The sequence below is a fragment of the Pseudophryne corroboree genome, chromosome 10 (genome assembly GCF_028390025.1).
Source record: "Pseudophryne corroboree isolate aPseCor3 chromosome 10, aPseCor3.hap2, whole genome shotgun sequence".
Lineage (NCBI taxonomy): Eukaryota > Metazoa > Chordata > Amphibia > Anura > Myobatrachidae > Pseudophryne > Pseudophryne corroboree.
In genome coordinates this window covers 58,026,337-58,048,350 of record NC_086453.1, presented here as the reverse complement: position 1 = coordinate 58,048,350, position 22,014 = coordinate 58,026,337, and the positions used below count along the sequence as shown (strand labels likewise).

The window sequence follows — 22,014 nt, the reverse complement described above, 5'->3', positions numbered from 1 at the left end:
CTGCCTGAATGAAAATGCGGGCGCATGCGATCCAACCTGAATTAGGCCCTATGTCTGTAAAGCGACTGACTAGTCCTGCTGCAGAAAAGCGCTATATAAATAACATTTTTATTATTATTATTATTACTACAGCAGCAGTATATAATTACTGTATATATACAGCCCCAGCATTCACAGGCAGCCTTATATATATATATATAAAAAATTCTGTCCCTCTTGCAATTTGCGGACATACAGCCCATAAAAGCAGAGACAGTGTGCACAAGGAGTAGTGGGCCTTTGTGATGTCACTGCCCCCGCATACATAAGACCTACAATCCCGCCAGACAGGTTCTGGGCAGGTGTGTGTACAGCGGGAGGGGAATAGGGTGGAGAAGCAGTATTGTAACTCCTGTCCTGTAGGTGTGTCATACAGTGTAAGGAACACCATCCTCACACTGCCTGGGACTGAACTTCCTTAGCTCCCAGCCAGCCCTAACAGCCGGGAATCCACACTGCACACAAGTCCTGCTCTGACAGCCGGCTGGTTACAGGCTGTGCTGGACTAACCCAGGCGGCTGGAGCCATGGCTAGCAACATCCCTAAAGATCAGGTATGTATCCGACATACTGTGTGCCTCTGGCATGTGTGTGTCCGTAGCTATGCAGGAAGCTCAGGCGTGGACTTGCCGGCTATGTACATTCTCTTGTTCTTAAAAGTTGCAGCTGCAGCGCCCATGTGTCAGTGAATCAGAGTCTGGGGGTTGTATAGTCACTAATCAGAGTTTTATAGAGCATCAGACAACTTGTTGCACTTTGTTACTCAGCTGAAACTCTTATGTGTCCTGTCAACAATGAGCTGAGAGGGTATAGTGACAGGTGTACGGCTTTATACAGTAATTAAAGACCTTAACTAGAAATTATTAATGCAGTCTTTTATGCCAGTCTGACAAAATCAGGGTGCTATAGAGTTTGGACTCACAACCTACCTTACTATCCGTGGTACAAGTCATTAGGCGATAATGACAAAGCTTCCAAGGATGGTAAATGCTAGAATCAAGTGGGCTAAGGGACCTTTTCCGTAAGGGGGAGGAGTTACGACACAATGGGGAGGAGCTAGGCCAGCGGGATAGTTCCTCTACTATCCACGCCACCAACTATTACCTTTAGTAATCAGGTGGCGAGCGTACTTTTCGGGTACCCTGATCGCCCGTAGCTCCTCCCCCCGGGGACGTGTCTCCTCCCCTAGATACGTCAGAAGGTCCCTTCTCCCACTCCGAATTCCGAAATAGAATCAACCATGGTATGATACAGTACCTACATCTGTCTATCCTGCTATGCAAAAGGATGTCATTGTGGCCACAGCAGTGAGATATATACTAGCTGCAGCATCAGTTGTACTAAAATTAATGGTGTTTAGCCTATGTCTGGTCAGACCTGGGGGCATATCCAATTAGAAATGAACACACCGATCGCGCCCAGTTTCCGATTAAGGCGACTATGCTGTATTTTGTTGTTGTTAATACTAGCTGCCTTAATTATGATTAAAAATTAGGAAATCAGCCTGTACCCTAAAATACTGCAAATAACAATAGAGACCTCTATTACTGACCAAAAGCTAAATATTTGGGGCTACGAAAAGGTTTCAAATGGCTGATTTTTAATTTTTTTAACAGTGAAAAAAAAAAAAGATAACATCCAAGTTTATTCAGCAATTAAATGTTGTAGTTACATGTAGGGGTGCATAAAATGCCTGTAAGGTGATATTTAGATCATTGTCAGTTCCTTTTTCAAAAATTGGCTAAAAAACAGCTGTAATTCTCACCTGCAATGCAGCACCCCCATATACCTGTCCCACTTCTTTCAATCCATTGTGGTCATTCCGAGTTGATCACTCGCTAGCAGTTTTTAGCAGCCGTGCATATGCTAAGCCGCTGCCCTCTGGGAGTGTATTTTAGCTTAGCAGAAGTGCAAACGAAAGGATCGCACAGCGGCTACAAAAAAAATAAATTGTGCAGCTTCAGACCTACTCAGCGCTTACGATGACTTCAGACTGTTCAGTTCCTGTTTTGACGTCACAAACACGCCCTGCGTTCGCCCAGCCACGCCTGTGTTTTTCCTGGCACGCCTGCGTTTTTTCAAACACTCCCTGAAAACGGTCAGTTGACACCCAGAAACGCCCACTTCACGTCAATCACTCTGCGACCAGCAGTGCAACTGAAAGCTTCGCTAGACCTTGTGTGAAACGACATCGTTCGTTGTAATAGTACGCCACGCGTGCGCATTGCGCCGCATACGCATTGTGCAGAAGTGACTTTTTCAGCCTGATCGCTGCACAGCGTCAGAAAGCAGTTAGCGAACAACTCGGAATAACAACCCATGATTCTGCCCTGTGCAGAATATCAAACCAAAAATTACATGTAATTACTAGCCAAATTATGCTGATTAAAAACAAATTGCCTAATTAATGGTTGTGGGGAAGGGGTGGGGTACAGGAACAGTGTCCCAGGGGTTTTTAACTTAAAATGGGGATTTTCTCTCGCTTTGAGCTTTAAGGCAGATAAATTTGAGCTCTCGTGGAGTAGGGAAAGAAGATGATAATCTTTTCTGGACATTTATTTAAAAAAAACAATGCTGTTAGTTTTCAGCAAGTTTTTGTTGGTCTTATTTATTTATTTATTTATTTATTACCTTTTTTTTTTTTTTCCTAAGAATTTCTTTCACGGGGGTGTTATCATATATGTTTTGGAAGTGATTTTATAAAGAAAATAATGTTTCGTTATACTCCTGTCTAAATGACACTATGAATGGTTTATCGGATGGTTGGTATCAAAAGGTGAAAGGACTCTACAACAGGAAGTTGCCACAATGGCATAACCCCATCGAGTCCAGCATGGCAAAGTGATAAATGAACCCTTGCCTTTCTAGAGAGCAGCTGAGTCTCACTCCGCTGCCTTATACCGCTTTCACACCGCATAAGCTGTGTCGCACCCTGGATTTGTACACTGATCCTTTCCGGGTGCGACCCGGCTGAGTCCCCTTTCAGACTGGAAGCCTGACCCGGCAATATGCAGTGTTTGTGACATCACCGCCAATGCGTGCAGAGATGAGATGATCTCCAAGTGCCCCCTTTTCCTATTCAGTGAACGGGTCCCGGGTCACATCGACCCGGCTTACCCATTCACACTGCACCACGAGCTGGGTAGAACACGTGTTCAACCTTGCTTGCTACCGGATTATTTCAACTGGCCCCTTTCAGACTGCACCGTAACCCGGGTTGCTTTGCGCTCATGTGCAATAACCCGGGTTATTGCTGGCGGTCTGAAAGAGGTATTTTTATTGATTAATTGCAGCGACAAAATATTTTATAGCACCATTAACCACAACCAAAAAAATCGGCACTTTTTCATAAATAGGTCCCAGTGTTTGTTAATGATGTCACACGCTTTTGAACTCAGTGACGTTAACTTAATTTTACATAGCAAGCAATATGGCGTCAGGGATTCGTATCACCAGTCACTCATTCAGACGGCTGTGTGTTTAGCAAGAGCGTTCAAACTGAAGAGTGCTTCAGCGAGGACGCTAGTCCATAGTGGGTGGACATTCAGCTGTTTCATGCATTCTGAGTCCACAACATGGTTTTAGGGAGATTTTATTGATTAATTGAAACAACTGCAGATTTTATAACTGCAAAAACCACACCCTTTAAGGGGGTTATCTAGTAAACACTTTTTTTCCGGAAAAGCCTCAGAAAATGCCAGGAATTCCAGATTGCGGCCTGTAAGCTACAGTATCTCAACTTGTTACAAAAAAGGAAACATCAATCCCTGCCCCTTGCACATGGGCAGCCGCACACAGGAGTCCTAATTTAGCTTACAAAATGTTGGGAGGTATGCATTGGTTGCTCGTATTCATTAAGCAAGATGACTACAAGAAAAGGCATAGAACAAGCTGTCACATTACTTTTTACTCTTCGCTAGGACGACTCTTATCCGAGCCTGTTCCCACAAAGAGACAATTCTTAAAATTTCCTTGAAAAATCTATGGGTGCTATTCAGTTGTTAGCGCCAGCAAGTGTCAGTCCTGCGTGCCCAACGGAGTTATTCACTTGTTGCTCCTGTCGGGCGCGAACAGCTGCCGGTGCCGGCATTTCAGCTCGCACCCCCAGGGGGTGGCGAGCTGAAGTGTGAAATTGCCTAAATGACTAACGGGCGCCAGTGACGCGATAACGAGCATCAATTGAATCTCACCCCTGCGATCTCCCATTACTTTAGATGAAGATCGGACTGCGATAACGATTGAATAACGCCCTATTTTTGTGACAGCAAATACTCCGGAATGAAAACACAGATATTGACGGTTCAGGTGTTATTCAATAAGGTGTGTGATGTAGATGCGCAATAAGGTCGCAGAATATTGATAAGTGGTAAGGTTGTTAAGGAATCATGAGTCAACAACCCATAGAAAAGCACTGAGTGGGGGTCACAAGCTTTTTCCCTTTGGGTTGCAAATTGCAGCAAAGTTTTTGCCAATTTTTTTCTGCCCTAAATTCAGTTGATATAATGAATTTTTTCGAACACGTTCGGTATACAGTAAACTTTATATGAGCGCATTGTGGAACACACAATAAAAATGTTTTTGCTTGATTTCAATCAACACAGTTGACTAGTAAATAGGCCCCATAGTCTGATAAATGTACAAAGTATTGAGTTTTGTTGGCCTATGGAAGGTTGTAGAGGCATATTTATCACAATCCACATTTTTATTGCGGATGGGATATTTTATGCATATATTTGCAATGTGAAAAGTAATATTTTCACGAAAAATTCACTATTTGTCTCTTGCCAGGAGATTGCGTATGAGCGGCTGTCAGGTGTTTACAGGGATATCCCGCAAATATTGAATGATAAATATCGGCCGGATAATCTTATTTATTCCTGCAGCTCTATTTGCTAACATGCTGATTGTCACAACAGACTATGGGGGTTATTCAGACCTGGATGTAGCCGCGCAGCCACATCCAGGTGGTCTGCGCATGCGCACCAGCTTTTGTGCGTGTGTGCGACCTTACACATTCCAGCCGCATCGTTCCTGGGTGCGCCCGCAGTGTGATTGACAGTGGTGGCCGTCAACGTGGTGCCAGCCATCAGCCAATCAGAGCTCGCGGATCGGTAGCGGTGGGGGGGGGCGTTCCGTATGGAGGCGAGCCCGGCTGGTTTTCGAGGCGGCTGCGTGACGTCACTCTGAAAAATAAATGGCGGCAGACTGCCTGGCAGCGCAGCATGGGTCAACTTTAGTTCCGATGCGGCCGCAATGTAACTGCGATGAACACAGATCTGGCTGCGTGTGAAGCGATGTGCGTTCATCCCTGAATAAGGTCCTATGTTATGCCTGTACAACATGCAAATTAATACAGACTCTAATTTCTTCTATGTAGTTCTTTATATTTTGATGATGTGTAGCAACTAACTACCCAAAGTGGGCACCTGCTGTGTCATACTTCTTGGCATCTTATGTATTAAACTGGAATCAAACTTTGAACAGTTTATTTGGCCTTTCCTGACCATCTCAATCTGATTTAAAAAAAAGTTGGATTGAGATGAGGGAGCTGAGAGGAGGATACGGGGGCGAACAGCAGGGAGACGGGGGAGAGCAGCGGCTACAGCCAGCAGCGTAGCAGAGTATGGGGTACCGCCGCCGCTCATGGCAGTGTCTACCCGGCTCCAGCAAGCGATGTCCCGCTTGCTGGAGCTGGGTGGACACTGCCGTGAGGTCTGGCGGCGGTGCCCCATCCTCCTGCTACGCTGCTATAGCCGCTACTCTCTCCCTTCTCCCCTCTGCTCTCCCCGTCTCCTCCTCTCAGCTCCCTCATCTCAATCCGACTTTTTTTAAAGTCAGATTGAGATGGTGAGGAAAGGCCAAATCCTTTCGGATTTAGCCGTTCATTGAATAGCCCTTGTCTGATCCATTCCGACAAATGCATGTCGGAATGTATCTGACTTTAATTGAATATACCCCTATGTCATTAAATTAAAATATCTAAGTATACGAGATTTGACAATTAAATTTGTGAACTCGCCACCGTGTGCTGGCCATGTCAGTACTGGACAGAAACCTCAGTATGTTTTGATGACGTTGGCGTACGTATATGTATCAGCTTTTTATAGCTGTGTTGTTGTTGATCTATGGCAGTCTCTTCCTGAGTGGCATCTATTATTGTTGTGTGTGTTTTGGTGTGCTGTGGCGACAATGTCAGAGCCTGAATTAGAGCAACGAACAAACATTACGGCGGGAATGTAATAGGGTATGAGAATCAGAAAGTGAGAGATTTTGTGAGAGTTTTCCCGTTTTTTATAAAGTGGAAATCACTTCCATGGCAAAACCAGGTTGATTTGCCATGTAAATGATTGACACTTTAAAACTCTCACAAAATCTCTCACTTTCTGATTCTCACACCCTTTTACATTCCCCCCAACATTTTTTGTTAAATGTATATCACTGTTAAATTACTGTATGGTGCCCTTCACTCTAGGTGCTTTACAACATTAGGTCCTGCCCCCTTGTGACATAATGCTTCAAATCACAGGTCCATGAAGAGGGGGCATGGCCAAAATGCTGAAATTCTCATTACATTGTGAAATATTGGACCTGCTCCCTCCTCGTGGGCCTACGATTCCCACCATAATGCCGTCCAAACTACCCACTTCACTAAGAAGTAGGTGGGATGCTGGAGGACGGCCTACGCTTCTGGGGGTCCATGGGACTCCCTGTATAAAAAAAACTAAAACTATAAAAAATAAAGAATAAAATAAACATAATAGGACTCGCGTAAGGTCTGCAACGCGTTTCACGTCACCTGGCTGCGTCGTCAGGCAGTAGAGGGTGAAACTCAGGAAGCAGCCGGGTGTCGTAAAATGTGTAACAGACCTTCAGTGAGACTTTCAGTTTGTTTTATACGTTATTTAGGTTTTACAAACTTATGTCATCGTTATTTTTTATTGTGTGATTTTCTTTTTCTTTTTAATAGTGAGAAGGTTTTTTTCTTACTTTTAGAATGAGTTTCTCCATGACAGTATGCTGATATAGTTTTATGGACCGTTACCATTTGCATAAAAATGAACGATTATAATTGATTATTGGATGAGCTTAATCTTAGCTCATAATACTGATGAGTAAGAGATTTGATCTACCTTTAACACAGTGTCAAGGACAAAATTGCTACCTAACCGAGACATATTCACTCACGTATAAGTATCCTATCAGCACCGCAGAACATCTAGGGGACGATTGAATTACCCGAGAATACATGAGGTTGCCACACTTATGGTACTTCCAGATTTGCAGATTTTTGTTTGCAGGCCCATAGTGCAGCATACAAAATCCACGAGTCTAGGGCGAGAACGGTCCGTGAGGGAGACAACTCGAGGTTCGCTGCTATGGTTTCCATGCTGTTGCCACAGAAACTCACCCCCCTCGTGGCTGACTACATCTCTGCAATCTGTAGTTCTTACTTCACTACATGGCAGGAACCGCCCAATGCGTTATAGCATTGCAATTGTGCTATGCGCTCTCCTGGGCTACATTCCCTTATATAGCCGCACATCGAAAACACTGTTGATAACTTTACTGTTAAAATGCAGTACGTTTCTTTTTTTAAATGTATTTGTGCATGCTAGAAGCAGACCAAACTAATCAAGGGCATGGAGACTCTGGAATACGAGGAAAGGCTTGCAAGCCTAGGCATGTTTACATTGGAAAAGAGGAGACCAAGAGGGGACATGATCAACATCTACAAATATATAAGGGGTCAATACACAGCTTGGGAGGGACCTGTTTTCTATAAGATCAGCACAGAGAACACATGGTCACTCAGGTTAGAGGAGAGGAGTTTCCGCACATTGAGGCGAAAAGGTTTTTTCACAGTAAGGACAATACGTGTTTGGAATTCCCTGCCTGAGAGATTAGTAACTGCGGACTCGGTCAACACCTTTAAGAATGGGTTAGATACATTTCTATTGGATAAAGATATTCAGGGTTATGGTGCGTAGGCACGCATTATAGTTAATATAACTAGTCCTAACATAAAAATAACTAGTCCTATAATAAGACTGCATAGGAGACCACAAATAGGATGAACTCGATGGACAATTGTCTTTTTTCAACATTAGTTACTATGTTACTATGTTGGGTGGCAACAGCTCGGGGGTTAGACATTCAGGCCTACAATACATAGCCCTAGCATAGAAATTAGAAATACTCCCCTCCCGAGTCCCTACCACACACAGAACGGGTCATGTGACCGTGCATGCTCACGATCTGCACTTAGACTTTCCTTTCAGTGCCACCATGGAATACGCTGCGTCTGCCTCATTGACTGTCTACAGCTGTTCCCATAAAAATGCAAATACCTGTCGAATAGGGGATCTCTAAATGATGTTCTCTCCTTAAGGCAGTTCTTCATCAAAAGAAGCGATACACTTTAGAAACACAGGATATTGAAGAAAAACATGTCAGACAGAATTTTATTTTTAACTTCTTCTACCTCGCACTGTAAGGTAGAAGGTTAGGACCACACAAGGTCCCTCCTCCTCGGCCAGCTCCATCTTTCCCAGTGATATCTTCGGGAAGATGGCACCTGCACATTGAGAGCAAAGACTCTGGCACTGTGGGAAAATGCCGCTGGCCAAGGGATGAGGGACCCACTTCCCACAAACAAGATAGGAAGCAGGTGCCCTCCCCCACACCCGCTCTGCATTAGACACTCGCCCCCTGTGGAGCATCCCCCATTCATTACCAGGGCCCATCGAGGTTGCGGGTGGGGTGGGTTAGGGTTAGGCTGCGGGAAGGGTGGGTTAATAGTTACCAAAATCCAGCGGCATCCTGACTGTTGGGATCCTGTGCGCCAGGATATCGATACCAATCCATATTCAAGGGCTCACATATAAGTATAGGAGTCAATTCCACAATACAATACACTTGTATGCCTGAGATGTGTCCATGCAGAATTAAATGGCTCCACTGCGTCCGACATCAGAAGTACGTACACCTCTGTATCTGGGGAAACCGTGTTTTCCCCTGAGGAAGAAGGATGTCAGACTCTCCCAGTGTGAATTGGGAGTGTGAAGAGGTGACAAAACTCTCTAAGGCTGGCCACACATGGAGCGACAATCCCATGCAACGCTATGCGTAGGAGGGTGTCATAGCAGGCGGTCGGGCACCAGATCACCCTGTGTGTGGGGACCGCCCGATATGTTGGCCCTTGGATATTCCGTCGCATTGGTGTGCAGTCCTGGTTAGATAAACCTTTTAGTAGACAGTGAACCCTATAACCTCTGGTTTAATTTTTTTTTAAACAGTAGTTGCGTATGATAAATGGTGCCCCAACCAATCGGCTCCTAGTGGCCCCACCAGAGGTGTGGCTGCAGCGTGGTCCAAAATTCAAATAGGGGAGCCACACCAACTGCTAGTGAGTCCCGGACAGCAAAATTTGGCAGCACTTGGGGTGGCAGTTGGTGTGGCTCCCCTATTTGAATTTTGGACCGCGCTGCAGCCCCTCCTCTGCCTTCTGACAGTTAGGAGCTGATTGGCTGGAGCATTATATATTTTTTTTATTTATAAACTGTTTCTTATATAGCGCAGCAAATTCCGTTGCGCTTTACAACATGACACAATGATAAAACAAAACTAGGTAATAACAAACAGTTGTAAAATTAGGAAGGCCCTGCTCGCAGGCTTACAATCTATAGATTTATCATATGCAACGAGTTTTAAAGGACTAAAACTCATTGATAAAAAAAATAAAAAGTTGCGATGGTCACATTGTTTTCGGATGTTCCGATGATTTAAAAACAAAACCCAATATTTAACAAATAGTGGGGGTCATTCCGACCCGATCGCTCGCTGCAGTTTGTTGCAGCACATCGATCGGGTCAGAACTGTGCCGGCGCCGCAGTGCGCCGGCGCCTGGCAGCTTTCGTTACCTAGCGATCGCCTCTGAGACAGAGGCGGTCGCTAGGCGGGAGGGGGCTAGGGGAAGCAGTCCGGCCAATGCAGGCGTGGCCGGACTGTTGGGTGGGCGGGCCGCCGCAGCTGCGCTGGCCGGGAGTTGCTCCTCAAATACAAATGCATCGCCTCTGTGCGATGCTTTTGTATTTGTACGGGGGGGGGGGGGGGGCTGACTGACATGCGGGGCGGACTAGCCCTGTGCTGGGCGTCCCCCCGCATGTCTGAGTTAACGATCGTAGCTGTGCTAAATTTAGCACAGCTACGATCAACTCGGAATGACCCCCAGTGTTATTTTTTATTATTATTTTAATATAATCATTTTGGATAAGGTGAAATACATGTTCTTTACATAATTCACAACAAAAAAAGTCAATTTCTGAGCGTTTTTTGGAAAAAAGATGTACCAGTTAATTTGTTAAGAACAAAAATGACATAATGACCCAGCTGAGCGTTGGTCACGCAGGTAACAGTACAACTCTCGTCTTTGGCTCCAAGCCTTGAACAGTTTTATGGCTGTCATAAGAATTTATTAGTAATATTACACAGGGTGTTACTTTCTGATAACAGCCCACATAGTCAAATGAAGGAATTAATGGAAAACCCTTTATCACTTACTTTATTGCTAGACCAGCATAAAAAAGGGCCAGTCATGAATATTGGCTGACTTGTCACCGAATCTATAGCAGGCAGCCCTGGTAATGGGGTAGCAGTGTCACTGCTCCTGGTTGTTTACTCTTTTTTTGATTCCTGTTTTTCTGGTTTCTCGGTGCAAGCCACACTACAGTAAACCATAGAGGAGGGATGGGGGGGAGGGTTTGGGCGGGGTGGTAAATTTAAATTACTGATGATGAGCGTATTATTTATGTGTATGAATCGCACTGTGCACGCATCAAGTTATATTACCGTCTGCGGTCGCAGTGAGGATTTTTTTGCAAAGTGAATGACATGCACCAGGCTTTTGTGGGAGGTAACGGGGAAGTGGCACCCCAAACGCAGATGTGTCTCAACCATATTAAGGGCGCGTTCAGGGGCAAACACAGGATTTATTTGAGTAGCTGCACCATGCTTTTACAGCATGACAGTGCACTGCAGCCAACACAGTACAGCCGACTGTCCGCTGCTGCGGGGTAGGAGGAGCAGCAGCTGTCCGATGCATTCCAAAGGAGAGCGCTCTGACGGGCACAGCTTTGTCTGCTGAGCTGCCGGCAGCTCCAATTGTGGCCCCTGCAGTATCGGTAGAGACAGACATAGAGCTGTCTCAGTCTCAAAATAAAAAAAAATGGGTACTCAGAAACCCACCCCTGTGTGCGCCACTAGTGTTGCAGAGTACGACTGCAATCCTGTACTCAGGCATGATGGCTCTGGAGTCTCAGTGTAAGCAGCCATTCTGAGTGACTTTTGGGTTCCTCAAGTCGATAATCAATTGATCTGCGTTCAATACTGCTTCTTTGTACAAAATCGCTTGGAGTTGCGAAGCCGCTGGTGGGTGTCTAAATACAAATACCGGCGGCTGTGAGATTTGAATATTTACACACAGCCGCTGCGTAAAGATTTGCAGCAGTGGTGGCATTAGCGAGAATCTCTGGATCAGGGCCTGATTCAGATTTGTAATGGTATTGTACAACCACAGGGAAGCGGTTATACAATATCGTACAACCAAAATGCAAATGCAGCAGGAGGCACCTATAGGGACTAGACACCACATGCATGCATCTGCGATCCGAGTGCTGCATCTGAAGACAGTCCCGGTCTCTACCCCCTAACGCCGCAACATGTCAATCACGCTGGGGCTAAGGGGGGGATTGCTAGCAATGTCGCAGGGCCCATTCTTTACGTGCACAAAACAGGTAAACTGCCAACCAATTAGCTCCTAACTGTCATTTTTCAAACACAGCCTGAATCATGGCAGTTAAGAGCTGATTGGCTGGTACTTTATCTCCCTCCACTTTATCTCTCTCCAATGCTTAGTACATCTCCCCCATAGTACCTTATTCTAAGTGTAGAAGCAAAAAATGAGCTGTCACTGGAGGCCCATTAGCCCAGGAGAGACATTGTGGGGGTCATTCCAACCTGATCGCATGCTAGGATTTTGCGCAGCACAGCGTTCAGGTCACAATTGCGCATGCGTATGCACCGCAATGCGCAGGCGCATCATACGGGTACAAAGCGGATCATTGCTGAGCGATGGATTTAACGAAGAATCCATTCGCACAGCCGGTCGCAAGGAGATTGTCAGGAAGAAGGCGTTTGTGGGTGGCAACTGTTTTCTGGGAGTGTTTGGAAAAACGCAGGCGTGTCCAAGCGTTTGCAGGGCGGGTGTCTGACGTCAATTCCGGACAAGAACAGGCTGAAGTGATCGCAGCGTCTGAGTAAGTTCTGAGCAACTCAGAAACTGCACAAACTTTTTTGTACCGCTCGGCTGCACAAGCGTTCACACACTTTTAAAGCAAAAATACACTCCCCTATAGGCGGCGCCTATCTGACCGCAGCGCTGCAAAAAATAGCTAGCGTGCGATTAACTCATAATGACCCCCATTGTGCTTTCTCATGAGCAGGCTTCCTCCAGCAGAAGAGCGATGACATACAAAGGGAGACGGCCGGGAGCGAGCGTACAGCAGCCTCAGCCTGAGAAGTGAATTACACTGTCAGAGTAGAGAAGTGTCTTCCAGGACGACTTCCTGTATAACTTATAGGTCTACTTCTGTGCGGGCGTAGAGGCTTTTTGTAATAATCCTGAATTTACTTGACATTGCGTTGGAGATTTTAGATCTGCCTTTGTATTAGAGGTCTCTACAGTGTAACTTTACCTATAAAGAAGGCTGCTGTTTTGTGAGTGGTTCAACTTCTAATACACCAGGGACTTGTGACTGCACTGAGACATGAGTAAGGATTGCAAATTCAAACCCCCCTTCCCCCCCCCCCCACCTCAGAAAATGCATGCACAGGACGGGCGCTGCGCATCTTTCTCTTTTTTTGCTGTCGGATCGCACACTGCGATCCAACCTGAATTAGGCCCAAAGTACATTATGCCTCCCCAACATCACTGTGGTTTCCAGTGAAATAATAGGCTGCATTCACATGAATGTTGGTTTAGCATACACAAATGGCTGCTTGTACTAGAATCAAATTACATGACATTGGAGTTAGGGGTATTTTTAGAAATGAATTGGGCTAAGTGCAAGTTTAGTGCATGCTCACCAACTACCTTGCTGTTCCCTCTGGGAGGCCGGAACGGTGGGCATGACAATGTGATTGCATCATCATGGCCCCGCCCCTTGCTACACAGTGCTGTGAGTGCTGGATTTGTGAATCTGGGGATAGGGCCAACATGATTCAGCGCAAATCGCATCATCTGCTGCCTGGATCGCCCACTTTTGCCGTGTAAGTGGGTGGTTTGCGGGCACTGCAGGCTGTCAGCTTGGGAGACTTGTCCACTTTTCCGGGCGGCCAGGAGAGCCACATGATTTTCGGGAGCCTCCCGGCCGTTCGAGAAGAGTGGGCGAGTATGGTTTAGTGCCCCCTCCATGCATATACTTGAATGAAAAGCCAGGATATTCCACATGGTAAAAAAAAATACACCTCCCAACATTAGTGCCCCTCAATTAGGCACCCGGTTAATTGATCTGCCAGGGCTATTCAATTATAGCCCACAATCAGCCCACAGGCTGCAGTTAAAGCGGATTAAAGACGTGTTAACTGCCTGATCGTGGGTGCCACAAACCTGTTATGCCATAGGTCTAGGAATTTATCCTGGATTCTATAGGTTAACGTGCCATATTAGTTAATGTACCGCGCAAGGAAAAGGTGCTGTAGTTGAATAGCCCCAGGCATTAAAGTCCGAGGCTAACAACCGTTTCCCGACGTGGTAAAGTACCGCTACTAAATGAATTCGGCCCATAGTGTGCAATGAGGTCCAAGGTTGGGAAACCGTGGTGTAGCGCATTATAAAAGACGCTTTGGGCATTACTCCTAACTGTCTCTATTTTGAGCAGAACACTTCCGTTTTTCATGCACTGTCCCACCATCATTGCGGGCCGCAATGTCCCTTGGTGTGTGTGTGTGTGTGTGTGTGTGTGTGTGTAGTTGGGAGGCCTCCTCTCACTGACATCAGGGAATATACGATGTTCGAATGCTCACGTCATCTCTTCGCGGGAGAGCGGGACTGGGGGCATGTGCAGCAGCCCCCAGTGTGATGGCCATGCCCTCACAGTGATGAAAAACAGGGGCGTGGCTTGTGCGCTCGGCATTTCCCATGAGACCACACCCCTTAACCATGAGGTCATGCCGCTATCCATAAGGCCACACCCCTAACTCCCTATTTATTATTTATTTATTTCAGGGGGCAACCACTTTAACAAAAAAAGGAGGATCGGCTGCGCTGAATTTCAGAAATATATAATAACGGTGGAGAGAGCCAACGTATTAATAAAAAATAACCAAATTTATTAAAAAACTGTAGAATACTACATATGAATAAGGCAATAAAACATGAATAGATAATTGCTCAGTAAATTATCTCAAGGTATCAGCACGATTAAGGACTTATGTAATGTTGCAGCTGTGGTGTATAATGCTGAAGTCCGTATTCCGTAGCTGAAATGGGTGCTGTTCGTAGTGCACAATAATGAACAGGGTGCAATTGTGGACCTCCAGTAATAAATCACGTGTATAAAGCCAGTGGGTCAGTCAGTGATAAATACCTCTCCAATGGGCTGGTCCGTTTACCGGGCGTCCCCGGTCTGGTATCCTGCGATGCCCACAGATGCTATGCAGCGCTTTTTCAGCAGTTAATAATCCTGGCAACCACTTTAAGCCTGGATAAAGTTGGGAGGTATGCTTTGGGGAATATTTATTATTGGAACTTGGTCCCAACCATAATTTCTTATTACCGCTTATCACTGCAATAGGAAATTAAGAATCATCCTGATGTATTATAAAAACACATTCCGGGGCAGGGTTTCTGACAAGAGCCGGTCCTTGCATGCAATTTGCAGCAGTAAAGTGATTGCTAATGTACTTCCTGGTTTGGGGGGCGTGCCAAGATATTACACATCAGACCACACATGTGCGAGCACTCATTGCCTGAGAGGGATCCTGCTAATCCTTCTCCCGATAATGGGGGGTCATTCTGACCTGATTGCACGCTGCTGTTTTTCGCAGCGCAGCGATCAGGTCACTACTGCGCATGCATATGCACCGCGAATGCGCAGGCGCGTCGTACGGGTACAAAGCGGATCGTTGCTGGGCAATGGATTTAACGAAGAATCTGTTCGCACAGCCGATTGCAAGTAGACTGACAGGAAGTGGGCGTTTGTGGGTGTCAACTGACCGTTTTCTGGGACTGTTTGGAAAAACGCAGGCGTGTCCAAGCGTTTGCAGGGCGTGTGTCTGACTTCAATTCCGGGACTGGACAGCCTGAAGTGATCGCAAGGGCTGAGTAAGTTCTGAGCTACTCAGAAACTGCACAAAAACTATTTCTCTATCGTCCTAGTGGATGCTGGGGTTCCTGAAAGGACCATGGGGAATAGCGGCTCCGCAGGAGACAGGGCACAAAAAGTAAAGCTTTTCCAGATCAGGTGGTGTGCACTGGCTCCTCCCCCTATGACCCTCCTCCAGACTCCAGTTAGATTTTTGTGCCCGGCCGAGAAGGGTGCAATCTAGGTGGCTCTCCTAAAGAGCTGCTTAGAGAAAGTTTAGCTAGGTTTTTTATTTTACAGTGATTCCTGCTGGCAACAGGATCACTGCAACGAGGGACAGAGGGGAGAAGAAGTGAACTCACCTGCGTGCAGGATGGATTGGCTTCTTGGCTACTGGACATCAAGCTCCAGAGGGACGATCACAGGTACAGCCTGGATGGTCACCGGAGCCGCGCCGCCGGCCCCCTTGCAGATGCTGAAGGCAGAAGAGGTCCAGAATCGGCGGCTGAAGACTCCTGCAGTCTTCTAAAGGTAGCGCACAGCACTGCAGCTGTGCGCCATTTTCCTCTCAGCACACTTCACACGGCAGTCACTGAGGGTGCAGGGCGCTGGGAGGGGGGCGCCCTGGGAGGCAAATGTAACCTATATAAAGGCTAAAAATACCTCACATATAGCCCCCAGAGGCTATATGGAGATATTTAACCCCTGCCTGATTTCTCTAAATAGCGGGAGACGAGCCCGCCAGAAAAGGGGCGGGGCCTATCTCCTCCGCACACGGCGCCATTTCCTCTCACAGCTCCGCTGGTCAGGACGGCTCCCAAGTCTCTCCCCTGCACTGCACTACAGAAACAGGGTAAAACAGAAAGGGGGGGCAAATTTATGGCGATATTTTGATATAACAAAGCAGCTATAAGGGAGCACTTATTATAAGGCTATCCCTGATATATATATATATATATATATATAGCGCTTTTGGTGTGTGCTGGCAAACTCTCCCTCTGTCTCCCCAAAGGGCTAGTGGGTCCTGTCTTCGTTAGGAGCATTCCCTGTGTGTCTGCTGTGTGTCGGTACGTGTGTGTCGACATGTATGAGGACGATATTGGCGTGGAGGCGGAGCAATTGCCAAATATGAGGATGTCACCCCCTAGGGAGTCGACACCAGAATGGATGCCTTTATTTATGGAAATACGGGATAGTGTCAACACGCTAAAGCAGTCGTTTGACGACATGAGACGGCCGGACAATCAATTAGTGCCTGTCCAGGCGACTCAAACACCGTCAGGGGCTGTGAAACGCCCTTTGCCTCAGTCGGTCGACACAGACCCAGACACAGGCGATGACTCCAGTGGTGACGGTGACGAATCAACCGTATTTTCCAGTAGGGCCACACGTTATATGATTTTGGCAATGAAGGAGGCGTTACATTTAGCTGATACTACAGGTACCACTAAACAGGGTATTATGTGGGGTGTGAAAAAACTACCTATAGTTTTTCCTGAATCAGAAGAACTAAATGACGTGTGTAATGAAGCGTGGGTTGCCCCTGATAAAAAGCTGATAATTTCAAAGAAATTACTGGCATTATACCCTTTCCCGCCAGAGGTTAGGGAGCGCTGGGAAACACCTCCTAGGGTGGACAAGGCGCTAACACGCTTATCTAAACAAGTGGCGTTACCCTCTCCTGAGACGGCCGCACTTAAAGATCCATCAGATAGGAGGATGGAAAATATCCAAAAAAGTATATACACACATGCAGGTGTTATACTACGACCAGCTATAGCGACTGCCTGGATGTGCAGTGCTGGGGTAGTTTGGTCAGAGTCCCTGATTGAAAATATTGATACCCTGGACAGGGACAATATTTTACTGTCGTTAGAACAAATAAAGGATGCATTTCTTTATATGCGTGATGCACAGAGGGATATCTGCACACTGGCATCACGGGTAAGTGCTATGTCCATTTCGGCCAGAAGAGCTTTATGGACGCGACAGTGGACAGGCGATGCGGATTCAAAACGGCATATGGAAGTTTTGCAGTATAAAGGTGAGGAGTTATTTGGAGTCGGTCTATCAGATTTGGTGGCCACGGCTACAGCCGGGAAATCCACCTTTCTACCTCAAGTCACTCCCCAACAGAAAAAGGCACCGACCTTTCAACCGCAGCCCTTTCGTTCCTTTAAAAATAAGAGAGCAAAGGGATATTCATATCTGCCACGAGGCAGAGGTCGAGGGAAGAGACAGCAACAGGCAGCTCCTTCCCAGGATCAGAAGCCCTCCCCGGCTTCTACAAAAGCCTCAGCATGACGCTGGGGCTTCTCAAGCGGACTCGGGGACGGTGGGGGGTCGTCTCAAAAATTACAGCGCGCAGTGGGCTCACTCGCAAGTAGATCCCTGGATCCTGCAGATAATATCTCAGGGGTACAGGTTGGAATTAGAGACAGATCCACCTCGCCGTTTCCTGAAGTCTGCTTTACCAACGTCCCCCTCCGAAAGGGAGACGGTTTTGGAAGCCATTCACAAGCTGTACTCTCAGCAGGTGATAGTCAAGGTACCTCTTCTGCAACAAGGGAAGGGGTATTATTCCACTCTTTTTGTGGTACCGAAGCCGGATGGCTCGGTAAGGCCTATTCTACAGTAAATCTGAAGTCCTTGAACCTGTACATAAAGAAGTTCAAGTTCAAGATGGAGTCACTCAGAGCAGTGATAGCGAACCTGGAAGAGGGGGACTTTATGGTATCCTTGGACATCAAGGATGCGTATCTCCACGTTCCAATTTACCCCTCACACCAGGGGTACCTCAGGTTCGTTGTACAAAACTGTCACTATCAGTTTCAGACGCTGCCGTTCGGATTGTCCACGGCACCTCGGGTCTTTACAAAGGTAATGGCCGAGATGATGATTCTTCTTCGAAGAAAAGGCGTATTAATTATCCCATACTTGGACGATCTCCTAATAAGGGCAAGGTCCAGAGAACAGCTAGAGATGGGATTAGCACTGTCTCAAGAAGTGCTAAAACAGCACGGGTGGATTCTGAATATTCCAAAATCCCAGTTAATGCCGACAACTCGTCTGCTGTTCCTAGGGATGATTCTGGACACGGTTCAGAAAAAGGTTTTTCTCCCGGAGGAAAAAGCCAAGGAGTTATCCGAGCTTGTCAGGAACCTCCTAAAACCAGGAAAGGTGTCTGTACATCAATGCACAAGAGTCCTGGGAAAAATGGTGGCTTCTTACGAAGCAATTCCATTCGGCAGATTCCACGCAAGAATTTTCCAAAGGGATCTGTTGGACAAATGGTCAGGGTCGCATCTTCAGATGCACCTACGGATAACCCTGTCTCCAAGGACAAGGGTGTCTCTTCTGTGGTGGTTGCAGAGTCCTCATCTATTGGAGGGCCGCAGATTCGGCATACAGGATTGGATCCTGGTGACCACGGACGCCAGCCTGAGAGGCTGGGGAGCAGTCACACAAGGAAGAAACTTCCAGGGAGTATGGACGAGCCTGGAAACGTCTCTTCACATAAACATTCTGGAACTAAGAGCAATATACAATGCTCTAAGCCAGGCAGAACCTCTGCTTCAAGGAAAACCGGTGTTGATCCAGTCGGACAACATCACGGCAGTCGCCCATGTGAACAGACAGGGCGGCACAAGAAGCAGGAGTGCAATGGCAGAAGCTGCAAGGATTCTTCGCTGGGCAGAGAATCATGTGATAGCACTGTCAGCAGTGTTCATCCCGGGAGTGGACAACTGGGAAGCAGACTTCCTCAGCAGACACGATCTTCACCCGGGAGAGTGGGGACTTCATCCAGAAGTCTTCCACATGCTGGTAACCCGTTGGGAAAGACCAATGGTGGACATGATGGCGTCTCGCCTCAACAAAAAACTGGACAGGTATTGCGCCAGGTCAAGAGATCCGCAGGCAATAGCTGTGGACGCGCTGGTAACGCCTTGGGTGTACCAGTCGGTGTATGTGTTTCCTCCTCTGCCTCTCATACCAAAAGTATTGAGAATTATACGGCAAAGAGGCGTGAGAACGATACTAGTGGTTCCGGATTGGCCAAGAAGGACTTGGTACCCGGAACTTCAAGAGATGATCACGGAAGATCCGTGGCCTCTACCTCTAAGGAGGGACTTGCTTCAGCAGGGTCCCTGTCTGTTTCAAGACTTACCGCGGCTGCGTTTGACGGCATGGCGGTTGAACGCCGGATCCTAAAGGAAAAAGGCATGCCGGAAGAAGTCATTCCTACTTTGATTAAAGCAAGGAAGGAAGTAACCGTGCAACATTATCACCGAATTTGGCGAAAATATGTTGCGTGGTGCGAAGATCGGAGTGCTCCGACGGAGGAATTTCAACTGGGTCGATTCCTACATTTCCTGCAATCAGGATTGTCTATGGGTCTCAAATTGGGATCTATTAAGGTTCAAATTTCGGCCCTGTCGATTTTCTTTCAAAAAGAATTGGCTTCAGTCCCTGAAGTCCAGACCTTTGTTAAGGGAGTGCTGCATATACAGCCTCCTGTGGTGCCTCCAGTGGCACCGTGGGATCTCAATGTGGTTTTGGACTTCCTAAAATCTCATTGGTTTGAACCACTAAAAAAGGTGGATTTGAAATATCTCACATGGAAAGTGACCATGCTTCTAGCCCTGGCTTCGGCCAGGAGAGTGTCAGAACTGGCAGCTTTATCTTACAAAAGCCCATATCTGATTTTCCATTCGGACAGGGCAGAACTGCGGACTCGTCCGCATTTTCTCCCTAAGGTGGTGTCAGCATTTCATCTGAACCAGCCTATTGTAGTGCCTGCGGCTACAAGTGACTTGGAGGACTCCAAGTTACTGGACGTTGTCAGAGCATTAAAAATATATATTGCAAGGACAGCTGGAGTCAGAAAATCTGACTCGTTGTTTATATTGTATGCACCCAACAAGATGGGTGCTCCTGCGTCTAAGCAGACGATTGCTCGTTGGATCTGTAGCACAATCCAACTTGCACATTCTGTGGCAGGCCTGCCACAGCCTAAATCTGTAAAGGCCCACTCCACAAGGAAGGTGGGCTCATCTTGGGCGGCTGCCCGAGGGGTCTCGGCATTACAACTCTGCCGAGCAGCTACGTGGTCAGGGGAGAACACGTTTGTAAAATTTTACAAATTTGATACTCTGGCTAAGGAGGACCTGGAGTTCTCTCATTCGGTGCTGCAGAGTCATCCGCACTCTCCCGCCCGTTTGGGAGCTTTGGTATAATCCCCATGGTCCTTTCAGGAACCCCAGCATCCACTAGGACGATAGAGAAAATAAGATTTTACTTACCGATAAATCTATTTCTCGGAGTCCGTAGTGGATGCTGGGCGCCCATCCCAAGTGCGGATTATCTGCAATAATTGTACATAGTTATTGTTAACTAATTCGGGTTATTGTTGAAGGAAGCCATCTTTCAGAGGCTCCGCTGTTATCATACTGTTAACTGGGTTTAGATCACAAGTTGTACGGTGTGATTGGTGTGGCTGGTATGAGTCTTACCCGGGATTCAAAATCCTCCCTTATTGTGTACGCTCGTCCGGGCACAGTACCTAACTGGAGTCTGGAGGAGGGTCATAGGGGGAGGAGCCAGTGCACACCACCTGATCTGGAAAAGCTTTACTTTTTGTGCCCTGTCTCCTGCGGAGCCGCTATTCCCCATGGTCCTTTCAGGAACCCCAGCATCCACTACGGACTCCGAGAAATAGATTTATCGGTAAGTAAAATCTTATTTTTTGTACCGCTCGGCTGCAAAAGCGATCGCACACTTGCACAGCAAATATACACTCCCCTGTGTGCGGCGACTATGCGTTCGCACGGCTGCAAAAAGTAGCTAGCAGGTGATCAACTCGGAATGACCCCCAATGTTTGCAAAGTGTAACCCATGGGCAACCATCTGAAGATCAAGTTCCCTCTTGGCCAAGTTCTAGAATGCTTCATGTTGTGGAGCTTGGTAAATTTGCTATTGAAAATGGAGACTTGCGGCAGACATCTCCGCAAATATTTTTAATAGCTATGCCACATAGTGTTACTATACTCATTACTGGAACTAGCGAGGTAGATACCACTAATAAGACTGGCAGCTAGTAGAGGGTCTTTTTTTAGTCGCCTGTTATATTTTATTGCCTCTTGTGGTGCACCTTTTATAACTCTAATAAAAACACATGGCAGTGCCTCTTACTACATACCTCCCAACTGTCCCGTATACAGCAGGACAGTCCCCATAATTGAACACTGTCCCACTGTCCCGCCCAGGGGGTGGGGACAGTTGGGAGAGCCAGTGGTCATCGCTGCTCTGCAGAACAGCCGGTAATCACTTAATAGGTGCCGTGCGCCTATCAGTGCAGGGAGTGGAGCCGGGGGACTGCCCAGCCGCTCATGGAGAGCTGGGCACGCCCCCAAAATTACTAAAATGGAGGTCGCGGCGTGAGGCCACGCCCCTCAACCTGAGGCCCTGCCCCCTTTTCGACTGCTGCAGCTTGTCCCGACCACCATCAATCAACAGTTGGAAGGGGATGCAGTTGTGTGACCGGAAGCCTGGAGACCGCCGGTGACAGTACCGGCGCCGGGATCCCACCAACTCACAATGCCGACTAACAAAGT

The 22,014-nt window shown here is 47.0% G+C and overlaps 1 protein-coding gene across 1 annotated transcript in view; it reads left to right on the top strand.

The window, feature by feature from the left end:
- The first annotated feature begins 301 nt into the window (after nucleotides 1–301).
- Nucleotides 302–22,014, top strand: part of TRPM4 (transient receptor potential cation channel subfamily M member 4) — a 211,149-nt gene continuing 189,436 nt past the window's right edge. The window contains exon 1 of the mRNA XM_063942435.1: nucleotides 302–592. Coding sequence (XP_063798505.1) covers nucleotides 566–592 — 27 coding nt within the window. The 5' untranslated portion in view covers nucleotides 302–565. The remainder of the gene's footprint in view (nucleotides 593–22,014) is intronic.